The sequence below is a fragment of the Condylura cristata genome, unplaced genomic scaffold (assembly GCF_000260355.1).
Source record: "Condylura cristata isolate star-nosed mole 26May11 unplaced genomic scaffold, ConCri1.0 scaffold00001, whole genome shotgun sequence".
Taxonomy (NCBI): Eukaryota; Metazoa; Chordata; class Mammalia; order Eulipotyphla; family Talpidae; genus Condylura; species Condylura cristata.
The window spans coordinates 50,694,086-50,714,668 of record NW_004567102.1 but is presented as its reverse complement, the minus strand read 5'-3'; the positions used below and the strand labels follow the sequence as shown (position 1 = coordinate 50,714,668).

At 42.8% G+C, this 20,583-nt stretch overlaps 1 protein-coding gene across 1 annotated transcript in view; it reads right to left on the bottom strand.

The window, feature by feature from the left end:
• SOBP (sine oculis binding protein homolog (Drosophila)) overlaps positions 1-20,583 on the bottom strand; it is a 163,557-nt gene that overhangs the window by 56,486 nt on the left and 86,488 nt on the right. The window contains exon 5 of the mRNA XM_004674073.2: positions 8,751-8,846. Within this exon, the coding sequence (XP_004674130.1) occupies positions 8,751-8,846 (96 nt within the window). The remainder of the gene's footprint in view (positions 1-8,750; positions 8,847-20,583) is intronic.

The window sequence follows — 20,583 nt, the reverse complement described above, 5'->3', positions numbered from 1 at the left end:
ACCTCCGGGGCAGGCGGGAATCAACTCATGCGGAAGCGGCTTTAGATTCTCAGTGCTGTGCTTTAACCTGCTGCGCCACCAGGGAGGGCCACAACTATTTTTTTTAATAAACTTTCCCTTTCTCTCCTAAAAGATTTTAGCCTCTTGTTCTTTTAGCTTGTTCTTTTAACCATAAACCAAGCAAATGACTGAATATGATTAATATTAGTTCTGGCTGGTTAGTTGTGCGCTATTACATTGACAACTGATATCCTATTTGATTTTCCTATTTGATTTTGCTTTATATATGACCTAGAGTTTCCATCAGAGGCCATCAGAGGCAAATTCTGCTTGGTATTTTAGGTAATTGTTCAGTCCTAGCAATTAAAACAAAGGAGAATGAGGCTGAACCTGACTCCCTTATGCTATCTGATGACCAGGAATCTCAAAGGGACTATATCAGTTCACTCTGATAGTTTTGATTCAACCTGATCAAACCAAAATAGGTCAAGCCTTTAAAATGACCTTACTGATACTTAAAAGATTCAAAATCTTTAAAAGAAAGACCTAGAGATTACTAAATATAAACTACTTCTGTCATATTAGATATATAGTCAAATGTTTATATCATATTGAAATAAATATTTTCTATAGTCTACAGCTGTTCTGTTACTGTGCCAAGACCATCCAATTAAAGGAACTTTGGTTTCTTTCTTTACAATTTATTAGGTATCAGGAATCCTCAACCATTGATACGCCTTTCTGGACAAATTCTCTTTCCTAACATTCTCCATAAATGCTCTTTCTGGTTTCAGAATTCTGTCAAACAATGGTTACTATAAGGAAGGTAGAAGGGTGATTCCAAATTGATTTCTTAATTCATTCATCCGCAAACATAGATTGAAACTTTTCTTTAGCTCTGGGACCTGGTCCCCACCCATGCAGCGTGTCCTGGTCCACATTGAGTCAGAGAGACAGGGGTCAGAGGGCAGCACTGTGAGGCCCAGGGCAAGAAGCATAACTTCCCTGAACTTTAATCTCCCTCTACACAACACAGAAATAAAAATAAGTACTTAGTAAAGTTATGGAGAATAAAGGATCTGAAAAAGGGTCTCTAGAGACCTAGTGATGGCATGTTAAAGACTTTCCACAGAGGACAGTTTCTTGTCTGTTCCCCCTTAATAGGCTAAATAAAAGACTATTATATGCTTGTAAGTGCTCATCCTTGGAAGACATCGTCAAATAACAATGAGTACCAACTGTCTGCTCAATACAGTTCGAAGAACCTTATGGGTTTTTATTCTTTTGGTCCTTATACAAACCCTACAGAATATATACAACTGTTGCTCTCATTTTACAGACAAGAACACGGACATAGCTTCAGTGACTTGGTCAGGTTCATGTATTCAGTGGAGTGACAGAGTTTCCTGAATCTGTCCCAGAACCAGTCTGGTTCAAGGGCCCAAGTTCTTCACTACAGCACTATGTTATTTTGGAAAGTTTTGTTACCTTATTCAAAAAGATATTCCAACATTGCAGTATCTCACAAATCAGCATCATTTTCTATTCAGCCAACGGGCATTTCCAGTGCTCTGGGCATAAACAGGCAAGTGGGTGGATGTTCAAGAGTTCCTCTGAAGTTCTTTGCCCTAATTAAAATGTTACTAATGAGCTTCTATCCATCTATCCATACCAATTTGGAAGAGACTCTATTTAGAGAATGAACTAGACAATAAGGCCTTTGTCATAAGCTTTTGTTCTAACTCCATTTTATTAGAATAAGAGTACTTCTTAGTGAACTTTTACAAAGGTGCAGGCAAAATAAATGCTTTATATTATGATCTCATTAACTCCTTAAAACAACCCCAGGAGGTATGTTCGGTATGCATGCTCACAGTATTTAGTACAACACTGAGGCTCAGGGCAGGTAAGAAACTTGCCCAGATTGCACAGCTGGTGTATCTGCAGAGCTGGAATTGGAAGCCATTTCTATCACCATGGCAGGTGACTCCCTTGGAGAATATATGGCCCTGATAACTCTGACTCCAAGCACCACTGCAATGTATTATGTGAGAAGCCATCATGAAAGCCATAGTTAGTCTGTCATTTTTGAGCAATGACCCTGAAAATAAGTAAGCAAAAATCTCTTAATATCCCAAATGCTTTGGATAAAGGAGCTTGTTGGGAATAAGGCATCTTTGATCAAATCAAGGGTCCCAGAGCCCCACAAAATCTCCCTACACTAGGGCAAAAGTCTAGTCTTCGATGGCTTCTCTTGCATATAAAGAAACAAAAAAACAGAGCATTAAAGTAAAATTTTCATGGCTGGGAAGAAAGACTGTCTCCTGTAATATAGAGAGTCTTTATTCAGGAGAAGGCTCTAAACCACATAGCTGTGGCAGCAAAGGGAGCCAAGGGGCTGGAAAGAACGAAGTAGGAGAGAGAAGAAGCAGACTCTGTTGGAGCACAAGGTTAAACAACAGCACTGATGGACTCAAGAGAATGTGCAGGTGAAACTGGGCCACTTAAGCAGAAGCCATTCCTTCTGTCAAGTCTAGATAGGGTCTTGCTGGAGAGTATAGATGTGCTTCAGAATTGCCCCCTTGCTTAATCAGAGATCATTCCCTTTCTTTCTAAAAATGCCTGTATTTCCGAGCATAGTTTAGAAAACTGGGAGCTCATGAAATGCCCCAAACTAAAGGAATCTAGAGGACGGATGGAAAAAATTATGAGATGGGCCAACTCTTTCTTTCTTTTTCTTTCTCATCCCATCAGCCCCTGGGTCACTTTGCATTTGGGGCTTTTACAGTTACTATTTCAGGTAACTGGCACATATATACTATGTATACACACATCATATGCTATGTTATTTGATATGTTGGGAGTCTAAGTGTGTCACCATGAATTTTAATTGTCAGCAAATAGACTTTTTATTCTAAATAAAACAAGAATTCTAGTTTTTGTCAAAAAAAAAGAAAGAAAGAAAAAGAAAATGGAGCTGATCAACTTTCAAAAGAAATGCAGCAATTTCTATCACCTTTTGGGGGTAACTCGTTAAGTTTCTATATTCTAGCTGGTAAATCCTAGCAATGGCCAACATAAAACAAGGCAGAATTTCCCCCTCATTGCTGTGATGAGACTAACATGCACTGGTGAGCAGGACCATGCTGCAAAGAGAACCCACCTTATTTTTAAATAAATACATTCAGGACAGCACCCGAGAGCAAAGAAGACTCAAGTCATCACTGGCATTGTGGCTTTCACCTTAAGGGAATCTTGTACTGGATCTGACTGTCCAAGTCAGTCTTGAACAGGGAAGAAAGAGTCCCCTTCTTTCATCACCAAGAGCCACTTGTTTTCTATGTCCACAGACCGAAAGCTCCAAACCCCATGTAACCATGACCAGAACATGTCTCTAGTCAGAGAAGTGGGGCGCTAACATCTTGACAAACAAAATCATATTTGCTTCACAAAGTGCTAGCAGGAAAAGGCTGAAAAGACGTAGCAGGTAAAGGGATAGCGAAGCAAGACAGGCCCTTTGTTGATCATTGTTGATGCTGGATGATAGACATTGGGAATAAATTTCTATAACTCTAGTTTTGCGTTTGTTAGAAACGTCATTAAAAAATTATTTAATCCAAAGAAGCACTAGGAATTTACATGAGGCACAACAACTAAAGCCCAAACTCAAAAGCATGACACCAGTTACTGTGGCCACCCCACACATCTGACCTTGCCAGTTCATGCTGTAGCTTTCAGGTACTTTATACCCTGCTCCCTTTAGATGTTAGCTGAAGTGCTGGAGACCTGGACTGTCATTTCCACATCCTTGCCTGTGCCCACATTATTTCTCTCTTCTTGAAATGCTCCCTTATCCCCCAGCTCTGACTATCAAAATGCAAACCATGTAAGATCAAAGTTTAAGTCTCTCTTGCTGTATATGGAAGTCATCTCTCCCTCCCTTGTGCTCCAAAGCTTTGCTGGTATTCTTAGGGCACAGCTTACTGTATAATGATAGCAATCACTAAAATAAGTCATAATAATAGCAGCTAATATGTACTGAATGTTACCATGTACCAGGCACTTTAAATGTGCCATTGTTCTCATCCCTTACCATACCTTCTGAGCTTATCTTTTATTATCCTGTTTTACAGATGAAGATCTAATGTTCAGAGAGATACAAGTAGTGAAACAGGGATCCAACATGATGTGATGCCAGATGTGTGACCATAAAGTTTGAGCCTTTGTGCCTGAGAACCTTAGTTAAACAACCAGGGTGATATTGTATAAAGACCAGCTGGGGAAAAATCCTAACTCGCAGGAAGACACGAGAGCCCATACTCCTAGGACTACAGAGCTGTATATGCCCCCACTTCCTAATGAATGGTAAGTTCCTTCAGAAAGGGGATTGTGTTGGGCCCTCCCTAGTGGCGCAGCAGCGCAGGTTAAAGTGCATCATTTTGAAGCTAGCCACAGACTTCCAGCACAGCCCCCACCAGGCAGGTGACCCACATGGTGCGGCAGACCTCTCCTGACCTGTCTGCTGCTCCCCTCAGCAGTGTATTTTGCCAGTCGGCCTGTTCTGCTCCCCCCTCTATCTTTGGTGAATCTTCTCTCCACCCCTGCACCTCTGGCCTGTACCCCAGTTCTGTATGCATGAGTAAATTTTTTTTTTTTGAAAGAAAGGGGAATGTGTTTTTGTATTGTGTCCCCCACAAGCAGTGCCTCGTACAATGCTCTATATATGCCAAATTGCTTGACAATGTCTTCCTAACTGAATACTGCACTAACACAGAGCAGTTTTTGTATCAGCACCTCTGCTGAGGGGTATTTCCTACTCTTCTAATCCACCTGTCTGACTCCAAAGGAAATGAGATGGACCCATCAGCTCCCAAAGATGCCTCAGCATCACGCCATCCCAGCCCCTCTGTTCATTAAGCCGTAACACTCAAGTGGCTTTTATCTTCTCCCTAAGCTGCCATTGTAATTGATCAGAAACAATTCTTCCCTCATGCTATTTTTAAGGCTCTCAGCTTGGTTTCCCTGTGCCAACCGCCACCCCTAGTAGCCTAAGGAAAAGCCAAAGGGGGTCAGAGTCTGTCAAGAGGATGACTTGGCAATCTGGGAATTGGGAAGACAGGCTGATTCTCCTTTTGTCTTATTTCCTTCCCCTGCTTTCCCTTTTAGACTTTCTCAACCAGATTTCTTTCCAACCAAATTACACAATATAGGTTGATGCTGTTCTTGGGTATTTTGAACTTCTTCCTGATCACAGTGATGATCTCCAGGCTGGTCTTAAAAGCCTTGGAGTAGGTTAAGTTGTCTTCAGTTTCTTCCCCCAGCAGGTTCAATAGTCCTCTTCTAGCTATTCGCTCTTCTCCCTCTTGGGAACTAGGATTTGCTTATTTCTATAAGGTCTTACTTCCATCTGGGTTTCAAGAATTGAGAAAGTACTAGCCAAGGAGAAGGGAGTAGCTCATAGTATGATTACTGTTTCCTCTGATTATAGCTCTTAACCCAATTCCCACTACTAATATAATGTGGAAAATGAGAAGGTCTTCCAGTCTCCAATAATAAAGAGTAATGTTGGGCCCTCCCTGGTGGCGCAGCGGGTTAAAGCACTGCACTGAGAAGCTAAAGCCACTTCCGCATGAGTTCGATTCCCGCCTGCCCCGGAGGAGACCACATGGTGTGGCAGACCTCTCCTGACCCGCCCGCTGCTCCCCTCAGCAGTGTACTTCGTAGATCTGCCTGTTCTGCTCCCCACTCTGTCTCTGGTGAATCCTCTCACCCTCCGCATCTCTGGCCTGTACCCCAGTTCTATATGAATAAATAAATAAATCTAAAAAATAAATAAAATAAAATAATAAAGAGTAATGTTAAAGGGAACAGCAGTGAAGCTGGCATTTGGGGCAAGGTTAGTCATTGTGGCTGGCTCTATGTGTCTTAACTTCATAAATGATGCCGCCATAGTGTTGATGTGATGTAGACTTCCTGCATTTCCTTTCATTGAAAGTTATTAGCTTTGATCATGCGCTTAGATATGCCAGCAAAATACCCAGGGGGTATGTGGTATGTGTATGTGTGTGGTGTATGTGCATGTGAGAGAGAGAGCGAGAGAGCGTGTGCAAGCATGTATGTGCACATGCACACCAATCTACAAAGAGCTGGATGGGGCCACACTGAATGGTGATGTAGCAACTAGCACTCAAGTTTTACCTAATGTCATTTGTCTTGACAGCCTTGCATTTTCAAAATTAATAAAAAGCATAAGGAAGCTGCTACACAACCACCAATCAAAGAATCTTGGCCACCAAGTTAAATATCTAGTCATCTGTGTTGTACATTAAGTGTGAAGGCACACATCACAGCTTGGGATTTAAATGGGAAAAATCAATACTCCACAGGAAATCTACAGTGGAATAGCAGATTTTTCTATCAGCCAATGCTTTCATTGTCAGTACCTTCTGATTATACCCTCGTGGGTATTCCAAGCATCGATTTAACTTTGCTTTTGTTTAGGTTACTTAATATTCTTCCCTCTTCCAAGAAGCAGAAGCTGAAGGTGTGGGGGAGGGCACATAAAATCAACAGTCAATAATGAAGTTGGAGAAAACGTCCAGTCTTCCTGGCCAGCACCTATGTCCAGAGCACAAGCCTGCCAGCCATAGACTCCTGTTCAGCGGGAGCCTAGAAGTAACCTATGCCTTTGATGCTTTTTCCTAAAATCCATCGATCCCCAACAGTGCTCCCCCACTTCCTACACCTACCACGGCTCTTGCTGCAGAGACCCATACAGGATGGCAAAACAACCTTTAACCTCAGAGCACTTTACGGAAGAGGATGCAATCTTTTCTTGCCAAGCGATTAAAAATGTACTCTTTAGCAGCCCTAAGAAAACTCCAAGGACTTCCTGTTTCTCTCTTAAGAATGAAGAAATCTTTTTCATATAGAAGCGTAATATCTCAGGACTTTATAACCAGCCAGACACCATCGCTTCTCTTACAGCTGAAAAAATTAAATTTCTCCCTGGGGAAATAAGCTTGTTTTTTCTCTTTATTCTCCTTTTTCTTTCATCACAAGGAAGAATGCTGACCAAAATAAAGCATTTCCAACAGTAACTAGAAGGACAAAGATTGCACCCGTCTTTCAAAACTCCTGCCAACACAATATTGTGTTTAAAGCACAGCAATGACTACACATATATTTTCTCTAAAGATAGTTGGAAAGATGTCCACATATATGTTTTACTTCTCCAATATAAGCTGCTCACAACCAGGACTCAAGCATGCTTGCTTTTTTCTAATAAATAGCTGGAGGAGAGGGTGGGGGCTAGGGAGTCAAATATGGCACATTACTTTTACATGGCAAACTACTCCCAAAACCATTTGAAGCTGCCACTGTCTTCTGCTGGATAACCACAGTAATGGAGCAAAGCATTAAAACTGAAATGCATGAAAGGGCTTCCTTAAAACAGTAATGCTAGCAAGACTGAAGTTTAAGAGCTCTGAGATAAAATATAAGGCAAGTTAAGTTTTCAGGGGAAAAAATACACGTATAAGCAGCGAGTGTGTGTGCAGACTGACTGGAGAAGGGACCCATGCAGAATGAGTAGCACTGCTGTGACCCTTCAGTCTGGGGAGGGGGACTGTGGCTAGGATGGGCATGCACTCTATTTTTCTCTCCTCTCCTGCTCTTTGGACACTTTGTTTTTAATGAACAGTTGGTATCAGAGCTAAGTCCAAAGTCTGGGACATGTGGGATTTCCTAATGCAGAGACCTGGCAGGGCTGTGCTGCACTCCGCCAAAAACGGAACAGAAATGAGACTACCTCAGAATGTGACAACTGAGCATCCTCATTCTCTTTCAGTGTTTTCATTTAGTTGGAGCAAATGTTTTGCTTTAATGCAATTGAAAAGAAAAGAACATTTAGGGACAACATAGCTAGATCCCTCATAAAGCTTCATTTTCAAAAGCAGTGTTTGAATCTCTAAATAAATGACAATTCATTCTCTGTTTACTTTAGGTAAACAGAAAGCGCATTGCGGAGCACTCATTTTCAAAAGCTAATCAAGAACATTAGGTCCCAACAGATTCATTTAATAGAAATAGAATAGGCATTCCTGCTTGCTTTTCATCTTGTCTCACTGCAAATGCTTTAAAATGAACAGCAAATTAACCCTGCGTTGGAACAGAGTCCCGTCACAGCTGATATCTGCTCTCTCACGACTGGTAAACATCACGCATCCTGTCCCTGCTTTGGCTTCTACAGAGAGACGAGAGTGCCTGATTGAGTTTGGCAAGAGAGTGTAGGAATACTTGAATTCTAAAGGGAGTACTGCGTGTCAGCTCTGCTATCTTTCCTAGCAGCACAAAATATTACTATGCTGTCCCCTAAAATAGTGTACCATTAGGAAGTGGGAGGAGGGGTGGGGTGTGATTTTTTTTTTCCCAAGCTACATATATCAATTGTCTTTCTCTGTATTTTTAACTTTACTAGCCATTCTCCAAGTGGCTGCTTATAAACTACTATATAAAAACAAGCTAATAAAGACAGGGCCATTCAAGCTCTATAATCAGATATAAAAGATTTGCAAACAACTTGAGATCTTATAATTAATATTCAGTGATATCAGAATTAGCATTTAGAACTCTATACAGAAAAACTATAATACTTCATAAATTATGTAATAATGAACAAACCCTTGCAAAAACTGTTTTCACTGTGCTAAAGTAACATTCTAGACTTGTTGTAAGTATGTCATTCTTACAAGTAGTTCGCAGTTATTCTTGAAGGCAAGCCTTGAAGTTTCCTTAGCATAGTGCTGCTGGGGAAAATTTTCAGCATGTCCATCTTCATCTCTAGCCTGAAGGGAAATATAATGGCCTATTTAGGGACTTACAAATAATGGAAGAAAAGAAAGCTAAAAGCATAACAGCTCAGATCATTAAACAAACGGGAATCCAGAAATAACAACATTATTAAGAAGTTTGTTTAAATACGCAGTACGCCTTTTAGATATCAAAATTTGGGATTTATTCTTCTTTACATAGTTTAGCTTGAACATGCAAATTCACTGTGGTGGAATATTTAAAACATTAGGAAGCAAACCAAAATCAAATAATTTTGTTGGAAATGACCACCACTTTTAGTCTTGCAGTGACTTTCATTGTACATTTAAGATTAGATGACATACATACGTGTTTAAACTTTTTGGCATGCTTAAGCAATCTCTAGATAATGCACTTAAAAAAAATTCTAATAGCAAGGCCATAAGAAAAGCAGTTTGCATAGTTATATTTTGCATTATAATACTATTAGAGATAAACTGATTCCCCTTGATTTTTAAATAAAGATCCGAAAGGAGCAATGATCTAGTAAGAACAATGATTCTTCAATCAAATGCAGTTAAAAAAAATAGATTTAATTAAGAAGCTGCATTAAAAGTTACTGGTTATTTTGATCTACACTGTTAATGAAGAAAGCTGAAGTTTAAATGGAGACATTAACAGAACCCATTAGCAATACTGCTGGCATACAGTCTTCATTCTAATCTCCACTGGTTTCGGGTGTGGAGTTGGAGAGAAGGGAGAGGTAGGTGAAAGGAGGCGTGTCTGCAGCACACTCATTAAACCATTCATTTGGGTGACACTTGCACTCCGCTCTGCTCTCTCTCATCTCAGCCCTAACTGCTCTCTCTTTCCTGGCCCCCTGAAATTCACAGCTGAGCTGTCTCCCTCACATATGGCTTGCATATAATTATGCATATTCCATTTTGCACTGCATTAAAATGATGAGCTCCTGGCTTCTTGCCAGCTGATTTTAAAAAGCCCAAGTGAAAGTAGGAAAAGGAGAGAAACACAGGGAGAGCCGCACAGGAAGCAGCAGGTAGTTCTGTCTGCTGTCTCTTTAGATAAAATGTATGTCTGGCACCGAGGGAGCAGCTGAGAACTACCTGTTGTGATGTTATGGATTGAGGGACAGAAAACAATGAGCAGACGTCTGTGGATAGTGATGACAGGCTGATGTATAGTTTCTCCTTTAATGGAGTGAAATCTGCCCGCTGACAAGTATCACTCAGCTCCTCCACTAGACAGGGAATTGTCATTTTAGAGAGAGGTCCAGACTTTGTACATTTTAGAATGTATAGGTTTTGTTTTGTTTTTTTGTTTGTTTGTTTGGTTGGTTGGTTTTTTTTCCCAATTAGCCTTCCACTACTTATTGCAGGGAAGAATCTGGCTGGAGTTTAGAAGTGGAATATCATGGACAGTAATGTTTGGGTTACAAGAAGCTTGTAGGGGAAAAGATTCCTTTATTTTGGCTTCATTTTGAGATTTAAGAACATTTCTGGGATCTTTTAAATTTTATCTTTTTTCTTAGAAAATGAGAGTGAAATAAAAATACACTTGTAGGACAGACTACATGTGACAGAGGGGAACAAGCATGTTGTTCATGTGCAACAAGTGTCAAGGCACAGAGGCCAGTCTTCCTCTCACTGCATCAGTTCTTCTCGGCAACATCATCAGGGCTTAAGTTAATAGAGGCTTCAATGGAGTCGTGTGGAAGTGCAGAGTATAAATAAAAGGCAGCGTGAGAAAGCAGTGAGATGCCAGATGGGCAGCAACAATGTAGATTCTTCATGACTGAATTTAAACCATTCTGGGAGCACAGGTCCCTTGAAGCCAGAGCCCCATCTATTTCCTCTTTCTTATTCTGCCAGGCCCACTGCCTTACTTTCAGCTGGTACTTAGCAAACATTTAAGTGATGGGGAAAAAACCCAGAGATGGATAGTAACTAGATCCTACCATAAACAACTCTGTAGAAAATGCCACTTTGAAATATGCTAAATGTGGTGGTAGGTTTATTATATTCCTGATGCACTATGATACATATGCTTGGAAACACACTTTGCATATAGTTTACAAGGGCTACTATTTACATATGTATGCCTACATTCAATATATATGTATCTTGTGTATAAATATTCATAAGGTAGATTGTGTTTATTATGCATGTACTATGTATACACATTCATACACACCAGATGCCCAGGGATATTTTCAACATTAGTGGCAAAAACACATTCATTCCACTTACATGTAAGGTGCTCACAATGCTTTTTTATGTTTTTAAAGGACAAAAAAAAATCCCATTATCTATGACTTGAATGTGCTGCCTCAAAGACTACAGATTTCATATAAAGCCTCATAATTTAAGAAGCTCCATAAAGCAGCAGTGGAACAGAAAAGCGAGGAGGACAGCTGACTTGAAGTACAGAAAGAAGGCCAGAAACTTGCGTCTTCACTGAATCTTACATTTGCCTCTGCATCAAACTCCCAGGGTTCTGGCAATGCTCTGCCTCGGACAATTAGCCTGATTCCAGAGTTCAGGTCCATCCTCCAGCCATTTGCTGCATTTCCATCACATGCCACAGAGACAGCAGTGCCCAATGTGTAAAGAGACCTGGTGTCACCGCCTTCACGTGTGAGCACACAGCACTCAATCACACACCTCTCATGGAAATTCCCTTTGCATTCTGAAAGTTTTCTATGTAAAAATTCAAGTTGTGATTGTCAGACCAAGTGAAATTAAGTGCATTCATCCAAGATAGTACTTCTCTACTCTGCGGCATATTTGAATCATCTGGGTTGTTTAGTAACTCCTTCTTGCCCCAGCCTCCATGATTCTGAGTTCACTAATCCAGGTTGAGACCTGGGCGTGGGTGGGTTTTGGTTTTTTTAAGTGCCCAGTGATTGCAATGTACAAGCAGGGCTGAGAGCCCCTGACCCAAAGAGGGTCCCTAAGGGTATCAGGAAGGGACTCCTGATGGAGCAACACCAGGAGTGGACACATGTGGCCCTCACACTGTGCCTTGCTCTGAAGACCTGAATGATTCCAGGCCTCCATTCTTATGGGCAAAATATATATCTACATATGTCTGTTTACTTTTAGTTTCTGGAATGACAAATCTTGGAAGAACTACTATGCTACTTCTTCAAAAAGACTTTTGTTTAAAAAAAAAAAAAAGCCTTAAGAACCTCTGTAGTCCAATCAAACATCTCCATCCAGTCTGTCCTCTCTTCAGGTTACCACAGCTGCCACCTTGCAACGGTTGGTGTGGTTTTGTCTCTGCCTCGACACCACATGCTTCCTAAGCCAGGGTGGTGTCTGGCTTCTCCACTGCAGCCTCATCTTCCTGCACAGTAAATGCACTGCAGGACCACTGTGCTCCACTATCACGCCACAGCAACTTGTGGCGACGTTAGATGAAAGCCGCAGAAACTTCCACACCCTCTATGTACAATCACTTTAGGATATTTTATAACAACATATATTGAAGCCAGTGCCTTCTCCATCTGCCCTCATTTCAGATGCAGACAATGGTGTGTAGAGGGGGCAGGACAGTGGGAGCTGATGACCCGTGCAGGGAGGGCTGTGCGAAACCTGAAGCTGTTCAAAATCTCGGGTCATGGTTGTAACACGAAGCAGACTAGCACGCGGCTTGTTTCATTACTGGTCTCAAGTTCTCAGTGGAGAATGCTCTAAGTCCCTGCTTTGGGTTCCAGCTCACCAGCAGTGGCTCTTGGTATCCACCAAGTATGCCGACTTTGTTTGGGGGTGACAGTGCTGTAAGACATGCCAAGATGAACTCACTCCACACGCCTTATTCTCAACAGGGTTATTCTGATTGATGTGCTAGCGATATTTACCACTATGGGGGAAAGCAAATGGGAAGCATTTTTTTCACTTGACTATAAAGGTGACTGTCAGACCAAAGGTGTATATTTGAACTATCATATTCTAAGAAAACTTCACTTCTTGCCATAAAATAAAAATTAATATTAACCTCCTTCCACTAAACTGCCAGGGGATTCCCTTATTTTGCTGAGAGTCAAGCATCCGTGAGTATTTGCATAAATAGTAGGTCATGTGAGAGACTAATTGCCTCTCTACTTCAGAAGTTTCCGGCTTTCATAAACCTTGTATTCACCTGTCTTTCCTGATGAGTCATCACTAATTTGCTTCTTATTTGGATGCTTCTATATGGAAAACTTCAGTTCTCTTTCAAAGAACTCACTTCTTACTTTGGGTCAAAGCACATTCAAGCAAGATCAGTGAGTATGTCTACTCCGGGATTCCTTCAGAAAATGTGGAACATTCCAGAAACTGTCTAGCTAGCCAATCCCAGAAAAGGAACGTGTTTCCGACTTGGCAGAAAGATAGCATTGCTGCCATTGTTGCCATTTAAAGGGAAGTCAATTAGGCTTTGGAATTAATATCTCCCTGTGATAAAGGAGAGTTTCCACCTCTGTGTCACTGTAATTTCAAAATATCTTCTGAAAACAAGAAAAAGTTCTGCCTAGAGTCAGAGCTGGAGAGCAACCCCAAGCTTCCAGACTTAGCTCTCCAAGCGCAGCAGATGTAGCACATGTCAGCTCCCACATGTGGTGTCATTACCAGACTGGGGAACATCAAAAATAGTGCATCTCCAAGTTGTGGAAATAAGTTTAAAGATGAATAGCTGTAGAGAACCACATTTTCTATTTTATAATTAATTGTTTGACCCAGAGGTAAGAGCATTTCTTTTCAAAAGCAAAAGCATGGGACATCACCTTGAAAACTGAAATTTCATTTCCTGATACCCCACTTCTGGACATTTCTTCCTGTCTCAAGTGTGCACACACATTCTCCTGGGAAATCTCAGGGTCACAGAGGCCTTGCAGTGCATTGTGTACACCTTTGTGAACTTGACACAGGTCAGCCCAGTATCTTCACCCTTGGTGAAGCTCAGCCTGCTCAGGCCCTGGGCTGGAAGGCAGAGACAGGCCTCACAGTAGTCCCTGCTCCCACCGGAGTTACTGCTCAGTTATCTCAGAGACCCAATTCCATGTGTCTGAATGCCCAGTTCCCTTCAACTGGCTCCTGTACTTTACCCCATTTCCTCAGGGTAAAATTTTTCATTTTTCACCTCTCCTTCCTACTTCTAGAAAATTCTTATCATCCCTTAAGCCTTTGTCTGGACTACATCTCCTCAGGGAGTCACAGACACCTTTCCTCCTACTTTTAATCTGGGCTCTGTACTCCTCTGTCTCCCTCTCTATGTCTATTCCCTCCGTTCACTGTATTATCACCATCTATGTGTCTGACCTGTGAGGCCCTTTACCCAGAAACTGTGTTCTAGTCAGCTGGAAAGCTGTAGAGTTATGGCTAATACCCATAATACTTCAAGACTCCATAAAGGTGATGAGTAGAGTTTTCCCAGTTGGTGCAGCAGGTTAAAGCACAGCACTAAGAAGCTAAAGCCACTTCAGCATGAGTTCGCTCCCCACCCTGGAGGTGACCACATGGTGCAGCAGACCTCTCCTGACTCGCCCATGCTCCCCTCAGCAGTGTACTTCATTGATCTGCCTGTTCTGCTCCTCACCCTGTTTCTGGTGAAGCCTCTCATAGCACCTGTACCTGCACCTACACCTGCACCTCTGGCCCGTACCCCAGTTCTGTATGCATAAGTAAATAATTAAAAAAAAAAAAAGGTGAGTGAGTAAATGAGTGGGTTCCAATTCTTTAGCCCTAGAACTGGAATTCTACCTTTCACTCAAATCCTTAGAGAATCGTTATGTCCATGAAGCTCAGGAGTTCTCTCCATGGTTGCACCTCAACAGGTCTCCACCAGAGCTCTCCTACCACACCTGATTGCACCAGGACCTTCACACCTAGATCTGACTGTTCAGTGCACTCCTTATGACACCTGTCCCTTATACTTGCTTAGACACAGGGTCTCAGTTTCATCACAGATTTTACACTCATTTAGGACTTGAGCCAGCAATTCATTTGTTCCACATGTTTCTCCCTTCTGCCAACCACCTGAACTGACCTTCTGCATTTGGACTAACAAATTCTCATCTCTAAAGTCTATTTGTAGAAAACCAACCTGGTGCTTTATTCCCTGTATCTAATCTTTCACTTGATCATAGAACCCCATCAGTCTGGGAATCCTTAATGTAAATATCTTGGTTGTTATTCATGCTGTATCTTCCCTACCAGACTGGAAACCCCTTGAGAGCAGAGACCATGGATGGATACAATTCTATGCCTAGCAAAGGACCCTGTATAACAGACAACCCTAAAAATATATGTTGAGTGGATTCACTAACCCTTTGCTCTTCCTTATACCAAGATCCAGACCTGTTCTGATTTCCTCCACTCCAAACTACCTACCTCTGCAAATGGGTATTCCTTAAGCAGTTGTCATTTCTATTTTCTAATTCAGATCACTGACATATCACAGAGAGCTACATAGCTCATGGGCAGGATTGTGCATGTGCTTGTGTATGCACACACAGTTCAGAGAAAACTTTCCCCCAGACTCCCTGCTCTGGAAATAACCCAGACCCCCAGAAATACCAGTGCATGGACCCAAAGCATCTGCTCATTCATGTTACTACTAACCTTCCCATACTCCCTTTCATTAGCTTGTCACTGAAGATCGACTACTGCAGACCTGCAGTGCTGCTGTTTTACTTTGTTCTTTTAACAAAATGTATTTAAATTCCCATTTAGCATGTAAGCCAAGGGAGAAGCTATTTCCCCAGTGAAATTTCTCCTAATTCTCCAGCCTCTTCAACCAGCAAGCGGAAGGGCTTTCTCTGTGCCGCTCAAGCTCCTCTGACAGCTCACACATCTCTGATGAATAAGATGGACTTATTTGCTGCAGCTATTTTTTCACTCCATGCAAACCTTTATATATATCATAAATTTTTAATATCCAATTTGGGGTCTTCAAAGAATAACGGTAACAAATATGCAACATGAAGATAATGGGAATTGAATCATGTTTACGGCCTCCGCAAGCATCTCCTTAAACGATGCCAGGTCAGAGCCACTCAGAGCTGCGAGCCTGTGAGACGCTGGGGCTGATCTCATGCCTGATTAATGTCTGCCTTCACTCGGGGGCCCTAATGGATTGCATGACAGTTACGGCAACGGATTCCACATCGGCCTGAAATACAGCCACCATGCCAGCTAAAATATATCATGCTCATCCCAGCATATTACAGCTGTGTCCGGAATAATCAGAATAGTCACTAAGTGGTTCTGAAAAGCCCTGTTTTAGCTTTTCATTCTTTTAATCTATTTTTCCTTTATTGGACAGTGACCCTTCTAGATTTATCTTGCACTACTCCGTGTCAGGTCACGGAGTGTCTTTGTTAGGTGAGAACTTTTCTCAGAGTGTCCACAGGGAAAGCCCTGGAGCTAGGCTCACACATGCAGCACCTTCGTTCTGCTCTCTGAGAATGCCACATTGCTGTCATAGCCTGTGCAGTTTCTGATTCTCCCAAGACCCTTGATCCATGGCGGATTATCCAGGAGCCTGATTGCGCCCCTCCCCCAGCTCCTGCGCCCGCCCACTGCTTGCCTTTTGGCTTTGTCACTATTCGTTTGCATGTATTACCCAGGGGCCTCCGAGCAGAAACAAAAGGCAGAGAAATACAAATGACTCCACTTTGCTACTGCTTAAATAATTGGCCCAATCTAGGCATTTCAGGTGGGCCTTTGATTCCTGTTCCCTGAAATCATTAAGCAGAAGGGACTGGACTCCTATCTTTGTGTATCGACCTCATGATGGACCTGAGAAATCAGAGAGTGTGAAACAGGCAGAGGCTAGGCAGGAACGTTAGAACCCCAACTATAGGGGTAGGGAAAGTTCCAGACATTACGGAGATTTCCTATCCACAGGAAGAATCCACCCTGAAACAGGCCCCCAGTGGGAATGGGAAAACACATTGGAATGAGATGAAGAGACTGCTCTGGGAAGTATCATGATAAATACTAAGAGCTCACATACCTAGAGCTCCCACATGTGCACCAGATACTGTTCTAAGTGCTTTAATACACACATTCATGCCAAGCCAAAACAAATATTTTAGAAATATGGAAAATAAAATATCTGTGAAATAGCTACTTTCCATATCTCCATTGTATAGATGAGGAAACGGAGCCCAGAGAGATCATGCCATCTATCAAAACCACCCACCTCAAGGCCCTCCCTGGTGGCACAGGGGGTTAAAGCACAGCACTAAGAAGCTAAAGCCACTTCCGCATGAGTTCGATCCCCGCCTGCCCCGGAGGTGACCACATGGCGCGGCAGACCTCTCCTGACCCGCCCGCTACTCCCCTCAGCAGTGTACTTCGTAGATCTGCCTGTTCTGCTCCCCACTGTGTCTGGTGAATCCTCTCACCCTCTGCATCTCTGGTTTGTACCCCATTTCTGTATTAATAAATAAATCTTTAAAAAAAAAAAAAAACACCCACCTCAAAAATGGTGAAACCAGGATTTGGACCCAGGCTGCCTCCAGAGTCCCCATGCTGCGGGGAATTAGTGAGCTACTGTGTCTCTGTTCATGGTTTAAAAAAAATTCTGTGTGGAATACTTAATAACTTGAAAATGCTGAAGTCATTTATTTTAATGAAGGTGGTTTTCATAATTCTTTGGCTTTCTTGAGCTTTCAATTCTAAGATGGAAGGCACTGAGGAAATTAGGAAAGAGGGGTGCTCCATGGGAGGCCACACCACAAAGGACAGGTGGTCTGCAGAGAGCCGAGGAAGGAGCATCGAGCAAGCCCGGCTGAGCCAGCACACGTTCTTGAGTCTGTGGTACTGCCTAAGGAAGACGGTACTTCAAACTTTATAAACATCAATCCTCAAAACACACCCACCTGTTTACCTGTGTCTTACAAATAACCTTCAGCTCGTTGATCACAATACCTGAGTTCATCAATTCCAGAAGGATAGAGAGCACTCAACTCAACTCAACTCCTCAGGGTTGGGTCACGCTCCTAGGAGTGTTAGCTCTCTCTGGGTCTGGTCACAGAACACCCCCTTCACCTGCCACATCACACGTGTCTGTCTCGGCAGAGGAGAGACAGACACAGGAAAATGTGAGAGGATGTGAATGAATCAGTGCCATCTCCCACTACTTGTGGAAGAAATAACGCAAAGGACCTACCCCAGGAGTGGTGGTCAGGGAACGCTGAGTCACAAATTAAAACAGTGTCCTTGAATTTGCTCCTAACTGAGGTCAAGAACTATAAATTCTGAATTAGCAATAATATTTCTCAAAGACCACAGTGTCACAACAGTAATAAATGTTCAGCACTCAGACCAACTTAACTTTCTTTTCTGCCATAGCAACCACAGAAATATAGTCATAATCAGGGTCCAGACACTATGGGGTTGCCTACATCTTTTCTGGGCAGTTTATAAGCTAAGTCTCAATCCACCCCCTTGGTGCTCACCAAGCTACAAGAGGGGCTGTTGACACCCCAGGGCTGTTCTTGGGAATCACCCTGCACCCTGTCACTGCTTCCCAACCAGTGCTTAATTTGAGCCTGTTTCTATCCACTCCCATCTCTCCAGCCCCACCTTTGATGGCCACTCTTCGCTCTGGACAGACACGGGTAGGAGAGTACCTGCTCCAACCTGAGACAGTCTTAGGGTTAAACTGCTACAATGGTTCTCCAAATGCCATTTGTCTTAAAGATAAGATTTCTTTAGTAAAAAACAGAAGTGAGAATTATGCAATGTTGGTAACGATCTAAAATCAGCCTGAACATGAGAAGAAAGAGCAGGGCTAGGAGTAAAATCCTGACTGTTATTGTACAGCAGTCACATAAATGTTTTGAACCACATGGTGTGATGCTGTGATTTATGCCAGTGGAGGCAGGCAAAGGAGAAAGACAAGATGCACGTTCATTCTCTCTGCCCCCTGGGTCTTTCAGAGTGCGATTGGGGGTAGGACTCTGAACAGGAAGGTCCTCCTGACAGCTTCAATTATGATCCACATGACACTTGACCTATTAACAGAGGCACCATCAGGCTTAGAAGAACAGAGTCTAAATTACCTTGTTTCCAAACCCAGGACTCATCGGCCTCTGAGAGCCCCATGCAAAGATGGCGACAAAGGGGCTTCATAAATAACGACCTCTGCTCAAACAGCACTCTCTGGAGTCTTAATTCAAAGTCTCAGCCAATCTGCCGATGATGAATGGAAGTAATAAAAGGTGGGACTGTGGCATGTTTAAATAGGGGAGAATTATTTGAAAGGAATTTGAATGGTGCTGAGGGAAGGACCAGTTGAGGCCAACAGTGGAGTTTGAGGTGAGGTCCATACACAGATGGCAACTTCAGTGGACACTGAGGGTTTCCAATCCTCTCCCATTTTAGTATATTTGAGAATACAACGTGGTTTTTCCCTGCCCAAGGAGTAGCCATGCTCCTCCCTTTTGCTCTATTCCCTTTCTCACCCAAATTTCCTGGCTGACAAAATTCCAACACTATTCCAGTTCCTCTGCACCCTGGTATCTCGATAGCCCAGCGTGGTTCTTGATATAAGAGAAGTGGTTTTACTAGAAGGAAGCAGACTGCAGATCAAACTTCACCAGAGCAAACATCACCACCTCCTAACTGCCCAATTCAAACCTACTTCATGAAGCTGTCACCACAAAACAAGAAACTTCAATGTCGAAGTCATTTCTTCAATAACATAAAGATTAAAGGTGTTCTGGGTGAGACACCATGCTAAGAATTCTACAAGACTTTACTCACTTGAGCCCCCTAACCCCCTAGGGGGACTATATTTACACTGCCACCTCCATTTTGCCAGCAAGGACTCTGAAGCAGAGGTTATGGAACTTGTCCAAGGTTAACACGCCAATGAGGTAACGCTGGGCTCTGGATGCAGGTGTCCGAACACCAGGAGCAGACTTTTCACCCTACACCACCTGCTGCTTCCACACAGGGATGCCCAGCAGAGAAGACTTGGCTGCTGAGCAACCACAAGCATCCACCCAAAACTGCAGGTACCCTTAGAAGGCAGAGGCATCATGGCTCAAAGGTGCGGTGAGTCCTTGTGAGGGAGGGGAATCGTGTCTCTGCTCTTCCTTCTTGTGGTGATGCCCCGATGCCCAATGCAGCCAAATAGAGACGGTCAAGGAGCCAGCACCTCACAAGGGCCTGAGGCCCCGTCTATCAGGCCAAAGGCAATACCAGCAAGAAGCACACACAGGCTGAGTGCATCCAACCTCCTGGGTGCTGACAGTGGCCTTCCCAAGTACTCTGTCTTTGAGGTAAGAAGCAAGGACGGAAGGGGAAGGAGGGTGGAAGGGGAGGGAGGAAGGGAGTTGCATGGCAGTGGTGGTTGTGCCCATGGAGGCCTGTGCATCTGTGGGAGAAATTGCACAGAGGTCAGGAATATCTCCCAGGGATGCTCACTTTGGGTCCCCGCTTCCATTTCAGTTTCGCTCATGCATCCTACAAATTTAAGACTATGGGATTCCAAGGTGAAAGTAAGATTTTGGATCTTACCTTGGTGTCAAGATAGGCTAAGACAGGTTTCTCAAGGACAAAGAATTCTAAATTCATAAAAATGCTTTTTGTGCTTTTTGCCTAAACATAGAATAGAAAACTATTATAGTTTGATGTAGAAAATAGGAGGATAAGAATGATCAATCATTTCTTTGTCTTAAGAAATGACATATCTGGGCACTCCCCGGTGGCACAGTGGGTTGGAGCGCAGCACTATGAAGCCATCCCCAGCTACTTC